General features: G+C 53.5%; 1 protein-coding gene across 1 annotated transcript in view; it reads left to right on the forward strand.

The window, feature by feature from the left end:
- The window catches only part of USP2 (ubiquitin specific peptidase 2), a 43,474-nt gene that overhangs the window by 3,820 nt on the left and 15,910 nt on the right, over positions 1-23,744 (forward strand). Inside the window, exon 2 of the mRNA XM_029075678.2 lies at positions 12,800-13,581. Coding sequence (XP_028931511.1) covers positions 12,841-13,581 — 741 coding nt within the window. The 5' untranslated portion in view covers positions 12,800-12,840. The remainder of the gene's footprint in view (positions 1-12,799; positions 13,582-23,744) is intronic.

The raw sequence follows: 23,744 nt of genomic DNA on the forward strand, positions 1-23,744 counted from the left end.
AGTTGGGGGCCACCTGAAGGGGCCCCGGGCCGGGAACTGCGGGCACGGTTGCCAGTGCTGGGAGAAGAGGGCAGAGATGCAGGGTGGTAATGGGTCTTCCGACTCTGCTGCCTCCAAATCACCAGAAGCGGCTGTCACCGCAGCCCGGGAAAACCCAGACAGAGAAGCAAAGTTTGGGGCCTTGGCACCGTGGGCACAGTCCCTAAGGGGCCCCCTCAGGGGCCGGGGGCTCTCCAAGTTCAAGGGGGACTCCGAGCCGGCACCCTACCAGACGCCCGGTACGCTGAGGACAGAGAGAAGGCCTGCGCGGCCCCAGTTTCACCCTTTCCTCGGAGCTTTTGGTCCCACCTCGAGCCCCTGCCCGCCAGGCTGAGCGAAGGTGAGGTGGCCACCCTGGAGTGAGCTTCCTGACTCGTGGCCTGAGAGGCCGCCGTCAGAGTCCCCGGGGGCCGGCTACCCCGCCGCGGCCTTCCCGACCAGGCTCTCTGTCACATTCCGATCCCGTTAGCCAGCAGCTTTAGGAAGCCGTGAGGTCACCCGGTGGTGAGGTGGCCCCCGGAGCGTCCCCGGGGAGGGGGCGTGAGAAGCCCGGGGAGACGGGTCGGGCGGCCCCGGCCCCACAGGTGGGGCTCATCTGCAAAGCGGGGGTGATGCCGGTGACTTCGTCGTCCTCGGCCTGGGAGTATTCATTCATTCATTCATTCATTAGTATTTATTGAGCGCTTACTGTGTGCAGAGCACTGTACTAAGCGCTTGGAATGAACAAGTCGGCAAGAGATAGAGACAGTCCCTGCCGTTTGACGGGCGCACGGTCTAATCGGGGGAGACGGGCAGACGAGAACAATGGCAATAAATAGAGTCGAGGGGAAGAGCATCTCGTAAAAACTGCGGAGTCCAATAGGAGGGGCCGCGAGTTGGGCGGAATCAGGGGAGACCAGGGACCTTGGAGGCTCAGGGCAGTGGGAGCAGCCTCCCTGTCCCTGCCCCGTGGGTCGGGAGTGCCGGGAATTCCCCAGTGGCCAGTCACCTCCCTGGCCTGACAGGTTGGGGAGCCTTCACACGAACGGCAGGATATGACACAGCACCCTCTGACGCCAGGGTCCCGTGGCCCGGCCTCACAGGGTTAAACAGAGCCCTCGGGCCTCCCGACCGGCCGGCACCCTGAGGAGCGGGCCAAGGTAAAGCTGAGCTTGGGGTCGAGTGGGGCCAGGGGAGGGTCGTTCTTGGGGTCACCGTGCCCGGGGCACGGCCGCAGGCTGGCCTGGGGGGCCGAGGGGGCCCGGGGCAAGTCGAAGGCCAGGAGAGTCGTGACGCATGTGCTGCATGAGCGGCCAGCCCGGCGGGTGAAATGGATCCACCTGGCCCCATCTCTGGGACCATCGCTCGAATTCCTGAGCTCCGGGCTGCTGGCGGCTTCGCTTTCACCCACCTGGCAGTGGAAAATCAGGAGGGCCGGCTTCCGGCGGCTCCTCTCTGACCAGACCGCCTCAAGCGTCCGTGATGGCCTCTCACCCGGGACCCCAGGGACCACTTTCCGACTCCCGGCGCGGGCGGAGGGGAGAGACGCCTAATGGGAAGGGCCCGTGTCTGGGAGTCAGGAGAACAAGGTTCTAATCCTGGCTCCACCACTTAACTACTGAGTGACCTTGGGCAAGTCACTTCTCGGTAATTCAGTTTCCTCATCTGTAAAACGGGGATGAAATAACTGTTCTCGCTCCCGCTTAGGCTGCGAGCCCCATGCAGGCCAGGGACTGAGTCTGATCCGATCATACTGTGCCGGCCCCGGGACTTAATACGGAATTTGGCACATAGTAAGGGTTTACGATATATCACGATTATCGTTATTAATATTATTAAAGGGGAGAGCCCTGGCACAGAGGGAGAGGGTATTGTGCCAATCCTCTGAGGATTCTGGTACCCTCCTGGTAGCCCATAAGGATCTTATCCTCCCACAGAGAGTGAGAAAACTGAGCCAGAAACAAAAACAATTAATCCATCAAAATTTAGGGCTAACTGTGCAAATCACTGTACCAAGCACTTGTGAGAGTACAGTACAATAGAGTTGGCAGATCCACAAAGAGCTTGCAGTCGTGGGTTCTATTCCCAGCTCCGCCACCTGTCTGCTGTATGACCTTGGGCAAGCCACTTAACTTCTCTAGGCCTCAGTTACCTCATCTATAAAATGGGGATTAAGACTGTGAGCCCCACGTGGGACAAAGACTGCTTACCTTGTATCTACCCCAGCGCTTAGAACAGTGCTTGGCACGTAGTAAGCGCTTAACAAATACCATAATAATAATTATCATTAGAAGGGGAGACAGACATTAAAATAAATTACAGGTAGGGGAAATGGCTGAATATAAGGATATGTACATAAGTACTGTGGGGCTGAGGTTGGGGTGACTATCAAGCACTTAAGGGGTACAGATCCAATTTCTTAGACAACGAAGAAGGGAGAGAGAGTAGGGGAATGAGGGCTTGGTTGGGGAAGGCCTTTTGGAGGAGGTGTGATTTTAGGGTGACTTTTAAGTGGGGAGAATGGTGATCCATTGGTTACGAAGCAGGAGGGAGTTACAGGACAGAGGGAGGATGTGGGCAAGGGGTCAGCAGAGAGAGAAAGAGACAAGATCAAGGTACAGGGAGTAGGCTGGGGTTAGAGGAGCAAAGTGTGTGGGCTGATTTGAGTGGGAAAATAGTGAGGTGAAGTAGGAGGGGACAAGTGCCTTAAAGCTTTTGGTCAGGAGTTTCTTTTTGCTGCGGAGGTGGACGGGCAAGGCATTGGAGGTTTTCGAGGAGTGGGGAGATGGGAACTGAATGTTTTTTTAAGAAAAATGATCCTGACAGCAGAGTGAAGAATGGCCTGGAGTGGGGAGAGACAGGAGTCAGGGAGGTCAGCGGGGAGGCTGATGCAGTAGTCAAGGCGGGATAGGATAAGTGCTTAGATCAGCATGGTAGCAGTTTGGATGGAGAAGAAAGAGTGGATTCTAGAAATGTCGTGAAAGAGGCAGTGGGCCGTGGACAGTGGAGAAGAGTTAGGGGCCTGGGATGGGCGGGGCAGCCTCCCTCTCAAAGTCTTCCTGCCCAGGGTACCAGGGGTGATGGCACCCACGAGAGGTGCCCGCCTAAGCTGCGTGTCTGTACTTGCCACCCTGGGAAACCAAGGGGAGGAGATGGGCATGGGGCCCCATGCTGCGGCAGGAGGTGGGGGTGGGGAGGGAGTCCAGCCAATTGGCTCCCTCTCGCTGGCCCATGAAAGGCCTATTCAGCGGGGTCGTTCCCATGGCAACCAGGAGACTCGCAACTGCTTGAGATCCCTCGCCCAAAGCTGGGAGGCCGGATCCGGGCCCCCACCCACCTTGACCCCCCGCCCGCAGCCGAGCTGGCCCCCTGGGACGCCCCATGCCAGGTAATGCCCAGGCCAACCGATCCTGCCCCCCTCCCCCACCATCCCCGGCTCTGGTCGGCCCGGAACTTCTCAGTTGCCGGAGTCCAGAGGAGGGAAGAGCTCACTCTGCCCGTTCCTGCCGTGAAATAGCGACTGTCTCATCAGGGCTGGTGGGTCCCTTCCTGGGGGGAATGAGGTGAACATCTGTGGCTAGAAACTACTTTTTTTTTACAGAATTCCTAAAGCGCTTACTATGTGCCAGGAACTGTTCTAAGCTCTGGGGTAGATACAAACTAATCAGGTCGGACACGGTCTTAATCCCCATTTTCCAGATGAGGTAACTGAGGCCCAGAGAAACAAAGTGACTTGCCCAGGGTCACACAGCAGATAAGTGGCGGAGCTGGGATTAGAACTCAGGTCCTTCTGACTCCCAGGACCAAGCTTTATCCACTAGGTCACGCGGCTTCTTAGCGTGTCTCAGAACTGTGCCGAGACCCAGTGGTTGCACTGATGTGGGGATGAGGAGCCAAATGGGGCCACCGAGGCAAGTCAAGGCCCCTCTCTGTTCCTTTGTTTCCCTCTGGTGGAGGTAGATGGGGCCTTCCAGGAAGAAAGGGGTTGTTCGGGCCTAGGGCAACCGAGTCTCTCTGAATGGTTGACTAAATCCCCCACCCCCCGGCCCCGGTCATCTCTGGGAATCGGACTCCCATTCCCAGTCCTATGTATCGGGGGTCCCGGTCTGCCCAGCAGTTCAGCCACCTGCGTCACGGGCCCTGCCACGGGAGATCAGTGACCTAGAGTGCCGCCTGTAGAATTACAATTTCCCCAGCGAGCCAGAGAGGAGCGGCAGCGGGATTGGAAAGCCGGAGCTGAGGAAGGGCCATGAGCTCATCCTCTATGGAGAAAAAGAGAGAGGGACACAGAGAGAGGGAGAAGTAGGAGGGGAGGGAGGGAGAGAGGGCTGGCTCTTATTGGCTGCTGGGTTGCGGGGAGCTGGTGCAGGGCCTGGAGTTTCTTTGCTGCTGAATTATTGATGCAGGTCTCGGCAGAGTGAAATGGAGCGGGATTGGCTGGACTTCTCCCTCCATCCTCTACCTTTCCAACGTCCACTTCTTCTCTCTCCCTGACTCTCTGTCCTAATAATAATAATTTTTGGTATTTGTTAAGCACTTATTAAATGCCAGACACTGTACTAAGCGCTGGAGTAAATGATGATGATGAAGGTATTTGTTAAGCACTTACTAAACACTATACTGAGCACTGCGGTAGATACAGGCTAATCAGGTTGGACACCATCCATGTTCCACATGGAGCTCACAGTCTTAATCCCCATTTTACAGAGGAGGTAACTGAGGCGCAGAAAAGTTCAGTGACTTGCCTAAAGTCACACAGCTGACAAATGACGGAGCCGGGTTAGAACCCGTGACCTATGACTCCGAAGCCCGCGCTCTTTCCTCTGGGCCGCGCTGCTTCTCTAAATACAAGCTAATCAGGTTAGACACAGTCCCCGTCCCACATTGGGCTCACAGCCTGCGTCCCCATTTTGCAGGTGAGGAAACCGAGGCAGAGTGAAGTGACTTGCCTGAGGTCACACAGCAGACCGGTGGCGGAGCTGGGATTAGAACCCAAGTCCTCTGATTCCCAGGCGTCTTCTGATTCCCAGGCCCGTGCTCTTTTCACTAGGCCACGATGCTTCCCTTGCTGTCTCGGGGTTGTGGAGGGGGGTGGGTATGCTCCCACTCCCACATCCTCCCAGGCAGGGGTGGGATTGGGGTAGGAATCAGTTTTGGGGGATGGGGGGTCCTTGGGGTAGAGGATGAGTTGCAGGAAGGGTCCTGGCCGGAGGCTTTTCTGTCCATCCCCTTCCTCTCTCCCCCTCAGGGTGGCCAAGCTTGGGTGTGGTTTATAATACTAATAACTTGGGTATTTGTTAAGCACTTACTATGTGTCAAGCACTGGACTAAGCACTGGAATAGATTCAGGATAAGCAGATCAGGCACAGTCCCTTTCCCACCTGGAACTCAGTCTGAGTAGAAGGGAGAACAGATATAGAAAATCCCCATTTTACAGATGAGGAAACTGAGGCATAGAGAAAATGGAAGCAGCATGGCCTAGTGGAAAGAGCATGGGCCTGGGAGTCGGAGGACGGAAGACCTGGGTCACCTAACTAACTGAGGTTCCTTCATCTGCAAAATGGGGATTTAATACCTGTAGACTATGAGCCCCGGGGGGGGGACCTGATGATCTTGTACCTATTCCAGCGCTTAGTACAGTGTTTGGCACATACTTAACAAAATCCTCAATTGTTATTGTTATTACTAATAATTCAGGTAAGTGACTTGCCAGTGGGCCTCAGCTGTGCAGGCCGAGTTCCAGTGCCAAGGGCTTCCCAGCCGCCGTCTGCCCACATATTGCATTCCCTTCCCACCAGCTTCGTTCCTCAAGATCCCATCGAGGCTTGTGGCCCTTAAGGACTGGCAAGGGGCCTCTCCCCAAGCAGGCTGGGCCATGGGTTCCTGGCACCCGAGGGGCCGAGCGGGGGTAAGGTGGACCCATTCCTGCTGATCTCATCGGCCGGTGGGAGATGGGAGTGGGATGGGCCAGAGGCTGGAGGCTGAGGTAGCGGAGCTGGGGGCTACGGAACTTCTGTGGGCAGAGGGTCACGCACGTCCCCTTTGCTATAGATTGGGAAAACCGGTTTCTACTATAGAGTGCTAGCTGGGAAGAGGACCCAGGAGTCCTGGAAGACCGTGGCTCAGTGGAAAGAGCCTGGGCTTCGGAGTCAGGGGTCATGGGTTCGACTCCCGGCTCTGCCACTTGTCAGCTGTCTGACTGTGGGCAAGTCACTTAACTTCTCTGTGCCTCAGTTCCCTCATCTGTAAAATGGGGATTAACTGTGAGCCTCACGTGGGATAACCTGATGACCCTGTATCTACCCCAGCAGTTAGAACAGTGCTCTGCGCATAGTAAGCGCTTAACAAATACCAACAGTATTATCTAACCTCTCTTGGTCTTCCAAGACCCCCGAGATCCCTCAGACAACCTTCAGAGGCATTACCCTTCCTGAACTAGCAACCCCCACCCCAAATTCTGCTGGTCACCATCTGACCAGTATTTTTTTAATGGTATTTGTTTCAAACTTATTATGTGCCAGGCACTATATTAAGAACTGGGGTAGATACAAGCTTCTCAGGTTGGACACAGTCCCTGTCCCACAAGGGGCTCACAGTTTTAACCCCCATTTTACAGATAAGGTAACTGAGGCACAGAGAATGAAGCAACTTGTCCAAAGTCCAGCAGGCAAGTAGCTGAGTCGGGATTAAAACCCAGATCCTTCTGACTCCCAGGTTTGTGCTCTAGCCATTAGGCCACGCTGTTTCTCAGTGCACTCCCTAGCCACTTAACAGGAGGATGCAGGGGCTGGTATTGGATGCCGTTGAGGGGGAGAAGGTTGAGAGTCACCGGTGCATCTGATCTTGAGGCCGAGGCTCCACCCAGGCCCTTGGAGTCAGAGAACCTGGGTTCTCATTCCGGTGCTGCCCCGAACCTGCTGGGTGATTGTGGACAGGTCACTTCAGTATTCTGGGCCTCAGTTTCCTCACCTGTAAAAGGGGGATTCAGTGCCTACTCTCCCTTCTATTTAGACTCTGAGCCCCCCATGGGACGGGGACTGTGTCCGACCTGATGATCTTGTACGTACCCCAGCGCTTAGTACAGTGCCTGGCACATAGTGAGAGCTTAACAAACACCATTTAAAAAAAACAACCTCTTATTACTGGAGAGGTGGAGGGAAGGAAGAAGAAAGGAGAAGCAGCGTGGCTCAGTGGAAAGAGCAAGGGCTTGGGAATCAGAGGTCGTGGGTTCTAATTCCGGCTCCGCCACTTGTCAGCTGTGAGACTTTGGGCAAGTCACTTCACTTCGCTGGGCCGAAGTTGCTTCATCTGGAAAATGGGGATGAAGACTGTGAGCCCCACGAGGGACTTGTTTCTACCTCAGTGCTTAGAACAGTGCTTGACACATAGTAAGCGCTTAACAAATACCATCATCATTATTATTATTACTATTATTATTACTATTATTAAGGGAGAGGTGAGAGTCAAAGAAGGGGAGGCCACTTGGTGGCTGCAGTACTAACGATTGCCTGTAGGGGGCCCCCCTTGCCCAAGGTAAAGTAAGCGCCTCTTGAGAACTCGGCCAACTCTCCAGCGCCCCCTTTTGGGGGTGGGTGAAGGCGATAGCAAATTCACGGCCCCGCGGAAAAGGAACTGTTTAATCAATCAATCAATCGTAATTATTGAGCGCTTACTGTGTGCAGAACACTGTGCTGAGCCCTTGGGAGAGTAAAATAGAACAGAGTTGGAAGGCACGTCCGCTGCCCACAGCAAGCTTACAGTCTAAAAGGGGGAGACAGACATTAATAGAAATAAATTATGGATTCAATCATTCATTCAATAGTATTTGTTGAGCGCTTACTGTGTGCAGAGCACTGTACTAAGCGCTTGGAATGTACAATTCAGCAACAGATAGAGACAATCCCTGCCCATTGACGGGCTTATGGTCTAATCGGAGGAGACTGACGGACAAAAACAAGACAACTTCATCGCAATAAATAGAGTCAAGGGGATGTACGCCTTATTAACAAAATAAATAGGGTAATAAAAATATATGCAAATGAGAAAATGCTGAGGGGAGGGGAAGAGAGAGGGAGAGAAGCAGAGGGAAAGGGGGGAAAGGGGACTTAGCTGAGGGGAGGTAAAGCGGGGGGCAGAGAGGCAGCAGAGGGAGCAGAGGGAAAGGGGGAAGCTCAGTGTGGGAAGGCCTCTTGGGGGAGGTGAGCTCTCAGTAGGGCTTTGAAGAGGGGAAGAGAGTTAGTTTGGTGGAGGTGAAGAGGGAGGACATTCCAGGACAGCGGGAGAACATGGGCCAGGGGTCGATGGCGGGATAGACGTGAACAGGGGATGGTGAGGAGGTGGCCAGCAGAGGAGCGGAGCGTGCGGGGTGGGCGGTAGAAAGAGAGAAGGGAGGAGAGGTAGGAGGGGGCAAGGTGATGGAGAGCCTTGAAGCCCAGAATGAGAAGTTTTTGTTTCGTGCGGAGGTTGATGGCAACCACTGGAGGATTTTAAGGAGGGGAGTGACATGCCCAGAGCGTTTCTGCAGGAGGATGATTCGGGCAGTGGAATGAAGAATAGACTGGAGTGGGGAGAGAGGAGGAAGGGAGATCAGAGAGAAGGCTGACACGATAGTCCAGCCGGGATATTACAAGAGCCTGTACCAGTAAGATAGCCGTTTGGATGGAGAGGAAAGGGTGGATCTTGGCGATATTGTAAAGGTGAGACCGGCAGGCATTGGTGACGGATTGGGTGTGTGGGGTGAATGAGAGAGCCGAGTCAAGGATGACTCCAAGGTTGCGGGCTTGAGAGACGGGAAGGATGGTCGTATCATCCACCGTGACAGGGAAGTCAGGAAGAGGACAGGGTTTGGGAGAGAAGATAAGGAGCTCAGTTTTGGACATGTTGAGTTTTACGTGGTGGTCAGACATCCAGGTGGAGACGTCCTGGAGGAGGAGGAGGAGGAGATACGAGCCTGAAGGGAGGGGGAGAGAACAGGGGAGGAGATGTAGATCTGTGTGTCATCTGCATAGAGATGATAGTTGAAGCCGTGGGAGCGAATGAGTTCACCAAGGGAGCGAGTGTAGATGGAGAACAGAAGAGGGCCAAGAACTGACCCTTGAGGAACCCCTCCAGTTAGAGGATGGGAGGGGGAGGAGGAACCAGGGAAGGAGACTGATAATGAACGTTTAGATAGATAAGAGGAGAACCGGGAGAGGACAGAGTCGGTGAAGCCAAGGTTGGATAACGTGTTGAGGAGAAGGGGATGGTCGACAGTGTCAGAGGCAGCTGAAAGGTCGAGGAGGATGAGGATGGAGTAGGAGCCATTGGATTTGGCAAGAAGGAGGTCATTGGTGACCTTTGAGAGGGCGGTTTCAGTAAAGTGGAGGGGACGGAAGCCAGATTGGAGGGGGTCCAGGAGAGAGTTGGAGTTAAGGAATATTTATTGAGCGCTTACTATGTGCAAAGCACTGTACTAAGCGCTTGGGAGAATACAATATAACGACAGACATATTCCTGCCCACAAGAGCTCACAGTCTAGAGATGGATATGAATATAGTGCTGTGGGGCTGAGGGAAGAGTGAATGAAAGGTACGAATCCAAGTGTAAGAAGGAAGAAGATGTTTGCCCCAGGGAATGAGGACCATTCCACCTTAAGGTAAAAATAATAATAATGCTGATGATAATAAGAAGTATTTATTGACTGTAAAATGAAGACTGTAAGCTCCCTCTAGACTATAAATTCCCCCTAGACTCTAAGATCGATGTGATCAGGAAACTTGTCTACCAACTGTGCTTCTTTCATGGTATTAGTCAAGCGTTTACTATGTTCCAGAAACAGTATTAAATGCTGGGGTAGATGCAAGCTAATCAGATTGGACACAGTCCATGTCCCACATGGGGCTCACAGCCTAAATTCCCATTTACATATGAGGTGACTAAGGCACAGAGAAGTGAAGTGACTTGCCCATGGTCACGCAGCAGACAAGTGGCGGAGCCAGATTTAGAACCCAGGTCCTGATTCACAGGCCCCATGCTCTATCCACTAGAACAAGCTGCTTCGCTGCTCTATTGTATTCTCCCAAGTGCTTAGTACAGTGCGCCGCACGGCACACAATAAGCATCCAATAAATACATTATCCTAAGCCCTTCCTATGTGATGGGATAGTTAGATTAGGTGCAGGCTCCGTCCCACATGAGGCTCACAACCTAAGAGGGAGGGAGAATAGGAATCAAAGCCCCTTGTTACAGATGAGATCACTGAAACACAGAGAGGTTATGTGAGTCTCCCAGGGTCACACCGCAGGCCACTCTAGCATTGGAATAAGAACCTGGGTTTAATTGACTCCCAGCCTGGTAGGCCATGCCGCTTCCCTGATGCTTCAATCAATCCATCCATCGGTCATATTCACTGAGCGCTTACTGTGTGCAGAGTGCTGTTCTAAGCACTTGGGAGAGTACACACAACAATGTAACAGACACATTTCCTGTGAAGCAGTGTGGCTCAGAGGAAAGAGCACGGGCTTGGGAATCAGAGGTCATGGATTCGAATCCCGGCTCTGCCACTTGTCAGCTGTGTGACCTTGTTCAAGTCACTTAGATTCTTTGTGCTTCAGGAACCTCTTCTGTAAAATGGGGATTAAGACTGTGAGCCTCATGCGGGACATCCTGATTACCGTGTATCTACCCCAGCAGTACAGAACAGTACTCTGTACATAGTAAGCGCTTAACAAATACCAACATTATTATTTCCTACCCACAACCAGCTTTCAGGGCTCTGTCCTGGGGCTTCAGCAGCCTGCTACTGCCGTGGGCTCTGGGAAGGAAGGTGGGAGAGGAGGAGACTGGAAGCCAAACAGGACAAAGCCTTACAGAAAGCACATCTCCTCCACGAGGCCTTCCCAGACTAACCCCACTTTTCCTCATCTCCCACTCCCTTCAGCATCACCCTGACTTGCTCCCTTTGCTCTTCCGCCCTCTCCCCGCCCCACGGCACTTATGCACATATCCGTCATTTTATTTATTTGTACAGATGTCTGCTTATTTGTACTGATGTCTGTCCCCCTGCTTCTAGACTGTGAGCTCACTGTGGGCAGGGACTGTCTCTGTTGATTGTTATATTGTACTTTCCCAAGAGCTTAGAACAGTTCTCTGCACACAGTAAGCATTTAATAAATAGGATTGATTGATTGAATGACATTAAACAATTGCTGGCTAAGACAGACCCAGGTCCACAGGTCCCAGAGACCACCGGACGGGGGTGGCCCTCCCACCTGCTTCCCATCACCCCACTTACCCCAGTCCTCACTCTGGATGGGGTCAGGGGACTTAGGGGGTTGGGGGGTGCTAGATTCCCACCCCCTCTCAATCTGGGCAGACACTGTGTACGTATGCCTGTGCGCTCCTCTCCTCTAGACTCTAAGCTTGTTGTGGGCAGGGAACATGTCTACCAACCCTGACATATTGTACTCTCCCAAGCTCTAGTACAGTGCTCTGCCCAGAGTAAGTGCTCAGCAAATACAATCGATTGATTGTGCGTGTATGATGGCACATCTGAGTAAGTCTATAAGTGCACCTGTTTGTGGGTCTAAGGGTGTGACCGATCTTTATCTCTATCAGGGAAGCAGCAGCGTGGCTCAGTGGAAAGAGCATGGGCTTGGGAGTCAGAGGTGATGGGTTCGAATCCCGGCTCTGTCACATGTCAGCTGTGTGACTGTGGGCAAGTCACTTAACTTCTCTGTGCCTCAGTTACTTCATCTGTAAAATGGGGATTCACTGTGAGCCTCACGTGGAACAACCTGATTACCCTGTATCTACCCCAGTGCTTAGAACAGTGCTCGGCACATAGTAAGCGCTTAACAAATACCAACATTATTATTATTATTCTCTGTGCCTCAGTTACCTCATCTGTAAAATGGGGATTAAGACTGTGAGCCTCACGAGGGACAACCTGATCACCCTGTGTCTACCCCAGCGCTTAGAACAGTGCTCGGCACATAGTAAGCGCTTAACAAATACCAACATTATTATTATGGTTTAGTGGAAAGAGCACGGGCCCGGGAGTCAGAAGATGTGGGTTCTAATCTAGCCTCTGCCACATGTCTGCTGTGTGACCTTGGGCAAGTCACTTCGCTTCTCTCTGTCTCAGTTACCTCATCTGTAAAATGGGGATTAAGGCTGTGAATCCCATGTGAGACAGGGACTCTGTCTAACCGGATTACCCTGCATCTACCCCAGTGCTTAAAACGGTGCTTGGCACATAGTAAATGCTTAACAGTTGCCCCAATTGTTATTATCTGTATGATCTGTCTGTGAGTCAGTGGAGGTCGTCTCATAGAAGCAGCATGGCTTAGGGCACAGGCCTGGGAGTCAGAAGAACTGGATTCTAATCCTGGCTCTGGCATTTATCTGCTGGGTGACCTGGGGGAAGTCACTACACTTCTCTGTGCCCCATTTACCTCATCTGTAAAATGGGGATTAAGACTCTAAGCCCCACACGAGATGGGGAGTGCATCCACCCCGATTATCTTGTATCTACCTCAGCACATAGTAAGCGCTTAACAAATACCGCGATTATTATTATTATTTGCTTAACAAATACCATCAAAAAAAAAAAGGATGGACCTCAAGGCCCCTGTGTCCCTCCCCACCATCAAACCCCCTGACCCCAGCCACAGTGAGAACTGTGGTGAAGGGGGTTGTGGGAGTCTCCAGTGCAGGAGGGAGGGAGTCTTGGGGAATGGGTTCGAGGGCAATCCTGGAAGGGAGGCTCTCTGACCATCCACCCATCTCACTTCCCTTCCAGCCCATGCCTCTCTCCACCCGCTCTGAGACCCGGCCGGCAGGATGTCCCAGCTCTCCTCCACCCTGAAGCGCTACACGGATGTGCCCCGCTACTCGGATACCCCCTACATCAAGTCCAGCTATGGCACCTACACGCCCTCCTCCTACGGAGCCAACCTGGCCGCCTCCTTCCTGGAAAAGGAGAAGCTGGGCTTCAAGCCCGGCCCCCCGAGCGGCTTCCTGACCGCCCGGCCTCGCACCTACGGCCCCTCCTCAGCGCCGGACTATGAGCGAGGCCGTCCAGGCCCACGGCCCGAGATGGCGGCCCGGCGGGAGATCCAGACCCGCTGCTGCGAGCGGCCCGTGGGCGGCGGCCTGGGGGGCAGCACCGGCCTCCACTATGGCGTGGCCGGAGGCTCCCTCGGCTACCTGCCCACCGGCCCGCCCAGCCTGGCGCCCCTGACACGCAAGACGTCCAACAGCCACTCGGACCTGGCCCGGGACTTCTCCGGCCTCCGTGCCTCGGACGGCTACCGGCTGGACCCCGGGGCCGGCCGCAGTCCTCTGCTGGCCCGGACTCGCAAGGAGCTGTGCGCCTTGCAGGGGCTCTACCAGGCGGCCAGCCGCTCCGAGTACCTGGCGGATTACCTGGAGAACTACGGGCGCAAGGGGGGCGTCGCCTCTGCCCCGGCTCCGGCCCCCCGGCCCCCCGAGATCCTCAGCCCCACCCTGCGCCCCGGAGGACGCTTCGTCTTGTGGGACCGCAGCAAGGGCTCATCTGACTCCCATGGGCGCGATCACGTGGTGAGCGGGGCTTGGGGTGGGGGTCCGCTGATCCCGCAGGGTTTCTGACGCTTGGGGGGAGGGGGGCCGGTGACCCTGTAGGAGCAGGAGGCTTGGGGGGAGGGTATCTGTCAAATCTGAAGGACAGGGGAAGCCAGGGGTGGGGGATGCTGACAGGGCAGGCCCAGGCGGCTTGGGTGGGTCAAGGGGCCACAGACTCAGCTGAATTTATCAGAGGGCTGGACCTGGAACCGACAGGAACCTCTGCAGGCTGGACAAAGACAGCCCCCAACCCTTCCCTTCCCTGCTGCTCATATCTCCGGGGGAGAGAGATAAGATGGGGATCAGGCTAATAGGAATAATAATTGTAGTATTGGTGAAGTGCTTACACTGGGCCAAGCCCCGGATGGGTACAAGGTATTCTGGTCAGGCAATCCTTGTCCCTCAGGGACGCACAGTCTAAGTGAGAGAGAGAACAGGCTAATTGAATCCCCATTTTACAGATGAGAAAACTGAGGCCCAGAGATGTGTAGTGACTTTCCCAGGTTCACACAACAGGCCAGTGGAGGAGCTGGGGTTAGAACTCGGAGCTCCCGATTTCCAGACTTGGGCTCTTGCCAATAGGCCATCCTGCTTCCCCGGGGAATCCCAGGGGCCTGATAGGTCAGGCACTGGAAAGTAGGCAGGAGACCCCATCGCAGTCACCCCCAACCATGCCGGACACCCACCTCCTCACTCCCAGCGTGGCTCAGTGGAAAGAGCACGGGCTTTGGAGTCAGAGGTCATGAGTTCGAATCCCAGCTCCGCCACTTGTCAGCTGTGTGACTGTGGGCAAGTCACTTAACTTCTCTGTGCCTCAGTTACCTCATCTGTAAAATGGGGATTAAGACTGTGAGCCCCACGTGGGACAACCTGATTCCCTTGTGTCTACCCCAGTGCTTAGAACAGTGCTCGGCACATAGTAAGCGCTTAACAAATACCACCCCGGAACGGTGAGCTTGGGCAGGGAGGTGATGGGGGCTCGGTGAAACGGTAAAGAATGTCAGGCCGCCTCCTTGGCTATTCTCATCCTCTGTTTTTCCATGGAGCTCGTCAGACCCCCGGGTCTTCTGCAGACCCCACTCCACCCTCCCCCTCTACCTCGTGGACCTGGACCCTCTTCTTGCCCCTCCGAGCAAGACTTCAGCCTCCCGTTAATAATACTTAGGGTATTGGTAGGACAAGATGTGCCAAGCACTGAACTAAGAGCTGAGGTTGATACAATGCGACCGGATCCATCGGTCAACCAATCGATGGCATTTGTTGAGAGCTCACTGAATGCAGAGCACTGTATTAAGCGCTTGGAAGAGTACAGTACAGTTGACAGGCACATTCCCTGTCCACAAGGAGCTTACAGTCTAAAGGGGGAGACCAGACACAGGTCCTGTCCAACGTGGAGTTCACAGTCTAAGGGGGAAGGTTGGACAGGTATTTCACCTCCAATTTATAGACGCTCTTCAGAGTGCTCTTTCCACTAGGCCATACTGCTTCCTCTTCACTGCTCCTCCCCCTCCACTGGCTCATAAGCTCCCCCCACCCCCAGCTTCCCTGCCTCTGCCCCAGATTTGAAGACCCAAATGGTGGAAATTCTGGAGGGCAGGGTGGGGAGAAGTGTCACCTTGCCATGAGGACCTCCCTGCTGGTCCAACCCTGGCCTTGGTGTCCACACCCTGGTACTTGCCCCATTCTGGTTCTCAAGACTTGGTACTCACTGGGAGAGAGACCGGGAGAGGGAGAAGCAGGGTGGCGTAGCGGATAGGGCACAAGCCTGAGAGTCAGAAGGACCTGGGTCCTAATCCCAGCTCTGCCACATGTCTGTTGTGTGACCTAGGCAAATCACTAAACTTCTCTGTGCCTCAGTTACCTCATCTGTAAAATGGGATAAAGAGTGTGAGCTCCATGTGGAACAGGGCCTGTATCAACCTGATTAACTTGTATCTACCCCAGAGCTTAGAACAGTGCTTGACACATAATAAGTGCTTAAGAAGTTCCATTATTTTTTGTTGTTTTTAACCTAGCCTAGTGGAAAGCAGCATGGCCTAGTGGAAGGAGCACGGGCCTGGGAGTCAGAAGACTTGGGTTCTAATCCTAGATCTGCCACTTGTCAGATGTGTAACCTAGGGCGAGTCACTTCACTTCTCTGTGGCTCAGTTCCCTCATCTTCAAAATGGGGATTAAAACTCGAAGCCCCAAGTGGGACATAGACTTGCCTAACCTAATTAGCTTGTATCTACCCCAGTGCTTAGCACAGTGCTGGGCACACGGTAAGCACAAAGCAAATGGCATAAAAATTGTTTAAAAACCAACAACAAAGAGGCAGGTGGTGAGTTAGGGCTGGGGAGATGTGACTGTAAGCTCGTTGTGGGCAGGGAATGTGTCTGTTTATTGTTGTATTCTACTCTCCCAAGCACTTAGTACAGTGCTCTGCACAGAGTAAGTACTCAATAAATACGAATGAATGCAATATGAATGAGTGAGTGTGCCCAAAACTGGCTCCCTTCCATGACCAGAGTGCCACCCTGTGCATTTGTTTCAACCTCTGCGTCCAGAAGGGCAGCAGGGAATTCTCATTTCAGGGCTTCAAAGGGGCAGATGCCTGGTTGCGGGGGTGGGGAGGAGATGGCCCCCGGAGAATAATAGTAATGATGGTATTTGTTAAGCGCTTGCTATGTGTCAAGCAGTGTTCTAAACACTGGGGTAGATAAAAGTTAATCAGGTTGGACACAGGCCCTGTCCGGCCTCACAGCCTTAAATCCCCATTTTACAGATGAGATACCGGAGGCCCAGAGAAGTTAAATGGCTTGCCCAAGGTCACGCAGCAGAGAAGTGGCAGAGCCGGGATTAGAATCTAGGTCCTTTTGACTCCCAGGCCCGGGCTCTAGCCACTAGGCTGTGCTGCTTCCCTTCAATAATCTCACTCATCTGGGTTCTTCCTCTTGAGTCACCAGTGGGTATCCAAATGTCAGAACAAATAGCTGAGCTCCAACAAAAATATTACTGGGAGTAGAGTGGTGGTTCTCAGCCCCTTAACGACAGGGATCCCGTCCAATTCTGCCGTCCTCACCCGAGCGCACAGTAGGTGTTCAATAAGTAGTCAATCAACAGTACCTATTAATACAGCGCTCTACACATAGTAAGCCCTCAATAAATACCATTGACGATGAGGAGGACGACACTAGATTGCCATGTCTGCTTATTCTCTTGTGCTGTACTCTCCCAAGTGCCTAGAACAGCGCTCTGCACATAGTAAGTGCTCGGTAAATACCGCCGATCGATCAATTGATTGATGGAGGCAACGGGGGCCGTTGTGACAATGAGATAGAATGATACCGGAGTGGAAATGACCGTGTGCGGTATGCTCTGAAGCAACGGGGTCTAATGGAAAGAGCAGGAGCCTAGGAATCGGAGAACCTGGGTTCTAACCTCGCTCTGAGTACGGCCCTTGGGTAAGTCACTTAACTTTTCTGTGCCTCCGTTTCCTCATCTGTACAGTGGGGATTAAATATACCTGTGCTCCTTCCTACTATACTGAGCCCCATTCCGGGGCCGGGTCAGAGGCTGTGTCCAACCTGATTATCTTGTCTTTCCCCGTGAGCTTAGTAAGGTCCTCGGCACATAGTAAGTGCTTAACAAATAACAGTAACTTCTGTAATAAAGGTAATAACTGTATTTTTTAAACGCTACGTGCAGGCCTGGGGGAGATACATATAAGGCAATCAGATCAGAGTGCACCCGTCTAGACTTTAAGCTCACTGTGGGCAGGGTCCCTGTCTACCATCTCTGTGGTATTGTACTCTCCCAAGTGCTTAGTAAAGTGCTCTGCACACAGTTAGGGCTCAATAAATACCACTGATTGATTGAGTCCTGTCCCACGGTCTAAGGGAGAGGGAGAACAGGTGTGTCATCCCCATTTAACAGAGGAAGAAATTGAGGCTTAGAGACGTAAAGTACCTTGCCCAAGGTCACCCAGCAGGTAAATGGCAGAGCCAGGATTAGAACCCAGGTTTGCAGGCTCCCGGGCCCCAGCTCATCTGTACCCAGTTCCTTGTTGGCTAGACCATTATTCCCACCCTACGGGGAGCAGGACAGAGTCCCAGCTCTGATCCCCGCTTCACGTGCGCACGGATGCACACACACTCACGCTCACTCGCACGCACACAGTTACCCTTGCCACTCTGGGGATTTTCCAGTGTCCCCAGCCTGAGCCCTCACTACACTCTCCCTCCAACCTGGATTGCATTTGATTCACAGTGTCAGCCTCTCCTGGATCTAGGCACCCCTGCACTCAACCAGGATCAAGGGGTCACCTTTGCAGGCATGGGAGCACATCAATGTGGGGTTGGGGCAGTTTTAATAATAATAATAATAACTATGGAATTTGTTAAGTGCTTACTATATGCCAGGCACTGTACTAGGCGCTGGGGTGGATATAAGGAAGTAGGGTTGGACACAGTCCCTGTCCCATGTGGGGCTCACAGTCTCCCTCCCCCATTTACAGATGAGGTAACTGAGGCACAGGGAATAATAATGATGGTATTTTTTAGGCCCTTACTATGTGCCAGGCACTGTACTAAGTGCTGTGGTGGACCCAAGCAAATCAAGTTGGATACAGTTCCTGTCCCATAGCCTCAATCCTCATTTTACAGATGAGGTAACTGAGGCCCGGAGAATAAAGTGACTTGTCCAGGGGAGTGAAGCAATTTGCCCAAGATCACAGAGCAGACAAGTGGCAGAGCCGGCATTAGAACCCATGACCTTCTGACTCCCAGGCCCGGGCTCTGTCTACTCTGATGGCACATCGTAAACGCTTAACAAATACCAGGCTTGTTATTATCATTACTAGGATGGTAAAAATCAGGGAGAAAAGATCCAAAAAGGAGCCAGGTGGGGTAAAGTCTTGCTAAAACTTCAGAGAAGGCTCTCTCACACATGGGGGTGAGGGTGGGAAGGAGCGAAGGAGACATGAGAGGCAGAGGAGGGGCTCCCCATTCCCGCTCCCAGACCGCCCCCTCCCCACCCCTCCACCCCCCCCCCAGCTTCTTGTTTTCTACCTATTGGGCTCCAGATCGGTTTCCACTGAGACCTGCCAGGGAGAGCCCGGCGAACACAAACTCCCTCTTGCATTGCTAGGGGCAACCAGTTCTGGCTGAACTAGTAGCGGGCAGGTGGGGGTGGGGGTTGAGCGGTCCCCAGAGAATTAATCTGCAGTTCCACTAAGAGCCAGGCTTGAGAAAACAGTTGTGCTGGAAAAGGACCAGACTTTGGGTAGGAGGTTCCCACTGCTGTCCTTCCTCCATTTCCCCTTTTCCCCACCCTGACCAGCTTGTTATGGGTCGGGAATGTGTCTGCTAATTCTGTTGTACCCAACTCTCCCAAGCGCTTTGTTCAGTGCTCTGCACATAGTAAGTCCTCAATACAGTTGATTGATTGACCCCACCCAATTCTGCCTCTCAGGTCACCCTCGTTCCTTCCCACCCTCACCGCTCTATGCGAGGGCCTGAAGTTTTAGCGAGACTTGATCTCATCGGACTCCTTTTTGGATCTTTTGTCCCTGATTTTTGCCATCCCTAGTAGTAATAATAACAAGTGCCAAGCCCTGTATGAAGCAGTTGGGTAGATGCAGCATAATCAGGTCAGAAACAATCCCTGTCCCAGTTAGGGCTCAGAGTTTGGAGATGGGTGGGGGAGACAACAGGTGTCGAGTCCCCGTTTTACAGATGAGGAAACTGAGGTCCAGAGAAATAAAATGATTGGCCCAAGGGCACGTAGCAGGCAAGTGACAGAGCCAGTAATAATAATAATAATGGTATTTGTGAAGCAGCATGGCCCAGTGAATAGAGGACGAGCCTGGGAGTCAGAAAAACTGGGTTCTAATCCCTGCTCCGCCACTGGTCTGCTGTGTTACCTTGGGCAAATCATTTCACTTCTCTGTGCCTCAGTTACTTCATCGGTAAAATGGGGACTAAGACTGGGACAGGGACTGTGACCCATCTGATCAGCTTGTATCTACCCCAGTGCTTAATACAGTGCATGGCATATGGTAAGCACTTAACAAATGTCATAAAATAAATATTTGCTAAGTGCTTATTATAAGCCAAGCACTGTACTAAGCACTGGGGTAAATACAAGATAATCAGCTCTCGCATGGGGCTCACAGTCCAAGTAGGAGGGAGAACAGGTCTTGAATCTGCATTTTGTAGATGAGGGAACTGAGGCACTGAGAGAAGTTAAGTGACTCTCCCAAGGTCACACAGCAGACAACTTGCGGAGCTAGGATTAGAACCCAGGTCCTCCGACTCCCAGGCTCGTGCCCTTTCCGCTAGGCCACTGTGTTGCGGAAGGAGGTTTTCCCCTCCCTCTGTGGGCTGTATGCACGCAGGCCTGGGAGTCAGAAGGTCATGGGTCCTAATTCCAGCTCCGCCACTTGTCTGCTGTGTGACCTTGGGCAAGCCACTTCACGTCTCTGGGCCTCAGTTCATCTGTAAAATGGAGATTGAGACTGTGCCCCCCCCCCCCCCGGCCTACTGTAGGACAGGGACTGTGTCCAATCCCATTTGCTTGTACCACCCCAGCGCTTAGTACAGTGCTTGCTACATAGTAAGCGCTTAACAAATACCGTAATTATTCATTATTATGCTCAGGTAGTCCCTGACCTCGCCATTGAGTTGAGAGCCCCATCCCCTCTCTTCCCCTTTCCCTGTCGACCCCCTCCATCCCTCCCCCATTCCCACCTCCAGTGTTTCCTGAGCCCTACTGAGAACAGGCTGTTCCACCAGATCATGCCAAGGCCTCGCCTCCCTCCCATCATCCCCCCCTGCAATCCTCCCTAATCCTCCCTCCCCGTGCTCCAAGCCCCCTCACCAGACTGCTCACTCCCCTGACTCAGGCCTGGGCTCTCCGCCTGTGTCCCTCAGCTCCGTCACTGTCCCCCGGGAGCCCGGAGGGTTGGGAGGAGATTGGGTGGAGAGCGTAGGGGGGAGCGGAAGGGCCCTTTAGGGTGGAGCTTTTAGTGGGGAAATCCCCTAGGTGCCTGAGACTGAAGGAATAAAGTTCAGCTTCCAGCTCCATTTGCCCAGCTGGTTTAGCCTCTCCTTCTACAAACACACCCTCCCCCGGGTACAGTCTCTATGGAGCAAAGGTCTGGGAGCCCGGCTACCTGGGTCCTATTTGTCCCTGGAGATGCTGACTTATTTCCTCCCCACACCACTACTTTGGACCTCTTGGGGAAGCTGGGGGGGAAAAGGGGGTGTCCCTCCAACCCTTTCTCCCACCCACTAAGGCCCAGCCCTTTCCTGGAGTTGGGGCAAGCGGAGGGCACGCTGGAGTTCTTAGTCGGTGCTTAGATCTTCTTTCACCTGGAAACCGGGCCCTCCCCTCTCCCTGGTTGTTTAACCAGATTCAACCCTCCCATTTGCTGGTTTCTCCTGAGTAGAAGCCCAAGATTCTGGGACCTCCGCTTTTCTACTCGTTCATTTATTCATTCATTCAGTCGTATTGATTGAGCGCTTACTGTGTGCCGAGCACTGTACTAAGCGCTTGGAAAGTACAATTCGGCAACAGATAGAGACAATCCCTACCCAACGACGGGCTCACAGTCTAGAAGGGGGAGACAGACAACAAAACAAAACAAGTGGACAGGCAGTCCTTGGGTGCCGATCTCGGTGCTGGGAGGCAGCTGGAGAAACTGGGAAAGTTCTAGCCGAGTGGAAAGAGCACGAGCCTGGAAGGACCTGGGTTCTAATCCTGCCTCCGCCACTTGTTCCCCCCCCCCCGTGTGGGCTGGATGCACGCAGGCCTGGGAGTCCGAAGGACCTGGGTTCTAATCCTGGCTCCGCCACTTGTCTGCTGTGTGACTTTGGGAAAGTCACCACTTCTCTGTGCCTTGATTACCTCATTTTTAAAATGGGGATTGAGACTTTGAGCCCCACGTGAGACAGGGACTGTGTCCCACCCGATTTGCTCGTATCCACCCACAGTGCCTGGTAAATAATGAGAGTTTAACAAATACTACAGTTATTATTATTATTTTTTGGAATAAGGACAGCAAAAGCTGAGGGCCTAAGCCCAGTAATGGGGCAATGCAGAGAGAACTGCTCAGTGCTCATTAAAATGCCATTGATTGATTGATTGATTGGTTGGTTGCCAAGCCTGGAAAAGGCACAGCACTGGAGAATACTTACCACAGAACTCGCGGGGTTTATTTTCAGTTTGACAGGTGCCTCTCTGAGGCCGTCCTAAGCTCTGTGCTCTAGACCTGTTTCACCATTCTCCTGTTCCCCTCGCTCCCCTTCCACCACAGCTGGCACTGCCAGGGTTAACCCTGATCCAGGGAATCTTTCCTGCCCGGCGGAGGTCCCGCTTCACTGCCCACCCAGCTCAAGAAATGAACACCAAGTCCCGAGCCCGTGGGGCTTTTCGGGGGGAGGGGTGCTCCCTGATCCTTTCTCTCACCTTGCCGTTTGCTCAGAGCGGAAGCCAGACCCCCTTCCCCCGTACGCGGTTTCTTATGGGGTCTTAGAACTTCCTCGATGCCAACTCCCCTTCCCCAGAGACTGGAACCTGGACATCTGTGCCCGAACTCCAGATTGGCTGCTCCCTGTGTTTTTTCCCTCCTGTAATAACCCACAAGCCATTCCTTAGGGGTCCAACAGCTAAATGTATTTCCTGGGGAAAGCCAAAGAGCCAGGGCTCCGGTTACCTCTAGCAGGGGGCAACCACACACCAGCCCTATTAAGGTCCCACCTAGGCACAATGGAGTCCCCCAATCCCCCCTAGCCCAGTGAGGTAGACAGGCCTCAGCCCAGATTGTGTGCACTTTGCTCTCTGAGTCTCTGATGGTTGTACTTGGCCTGATTTTGTGGAATCTGAGGCTCCGGGAATGAGACTGGTTGAATCTGGACCTCATTTGATCTGCCTCTCACCTCTTTCCCCACCCTCTCCCTCCCTGGGAACAGAGAGGTGGGGACAGGTCGGGGTCTTGGCGATTCTAGGAATGGCAAATCCTACCCAAGGTCACTGGATTTCTCCTCAGAGCTGTGCAAGTCACTGTGCTCTCCTGGCTACACCCAGCACCAGTCAGACCTGCTTATCCACACCAGACCTTGTGTGAACTTTTCCCTAAGCCCCAGACTTGTCGGGGAACTCCCAGCTGAGGCCTGGCCTCCCTCTTCCTCCTCCTCCTTCTCTTCTTTCTCCTCCTCCTCTCTGACCTCTGCCCAAGGGCAGAAGAGCAAGAGAGAAAAATCTGATGCTCTCAACTCCCTCCTGGAAAGAAAGTAGATGTGCATTGTCGTCCCTACGTCTAGCCTCAGGTTCCTCGGCTCCCAGGGCAAGACAGAGCTGACACCCTGAAGACTCAGTGGCTCCTTCCTGGCCCATCCCCCTTGGCATTTCACCTGGAGCCATCTGGGCCTCCCACTCCTCCGCAGCTCCCACACAAGGTGCCCGAAGCACAGGCAGAGCAGTCTCTCAACCCACACCCTCCCACAGAGCCTTCTCCCTGGCTTCTGACACTCTGCACACACGCTGCCTGCCTTGCAGTTACTTCTCCATTCCATTCCCACTCTAGTCATCCGAAAGCTGCCCTGGGGAAGCTACACTCCCCAGGGCCGGCAGCATGGAACTGGTGAGGATGGCATGTGCCTGGGGTTTCATGGGTCATACCTGTGGCCAGGGCGAGGGACAATGTGTCTGTGGCCATGTAAGCATTCATGTGTGCATGCCAGACCTGTTTTATTAGGAACAGAAGGAGCTTGAGGATGAGTAACAGCGCATGCTGCCTCTCTAGTATTTTTAAATGCTGCTAAAAATATCCCACCAGCTCTAAACAAATTACTTTCCCTTGACAGGTTCACGGGCAGCGTTGCAAGGAGGGAGGGGACTGGGTTGGAGAGCATCGGTAGAGCGGGATAATATCCAAGAGTCGCAGGGTCCTGAAGCAGTGAATGGGATGGGACGCCTCAGAGCCATGCCAGCTGAGAGTGACTTTCCCAGACCCCCTGACCCCGTGCCCATTCCGAAAAGGCAGCCCCTCAGAGGGCCGGGTAAACGACTCCCAGGAGCTCAGCTCTGCCTGCCAGAGGGAGGGGCGTGGGGCCTGGAGTCCAAGACTGCTGTTTACTCCTGGTAAAACGTCTGTGCTGCGG

The sequence above is a fragment of the Ornithorhynchus anatinus genome, chromosome 11 (assembly GCF_004115215.2).
Source record: "Ornithorhynchus anatinus isolate Pmale09 chromosome 11, mOrnAna1.pri.v4, whole genome shotgun sequence".
Lineage (NCBI taxonomy): Eukaryota > Metazoa > Chordata > Mammalia > Monotremata > Ornithorhynchidae > Ornithorhynchus > Ornithorhynchus anatinus.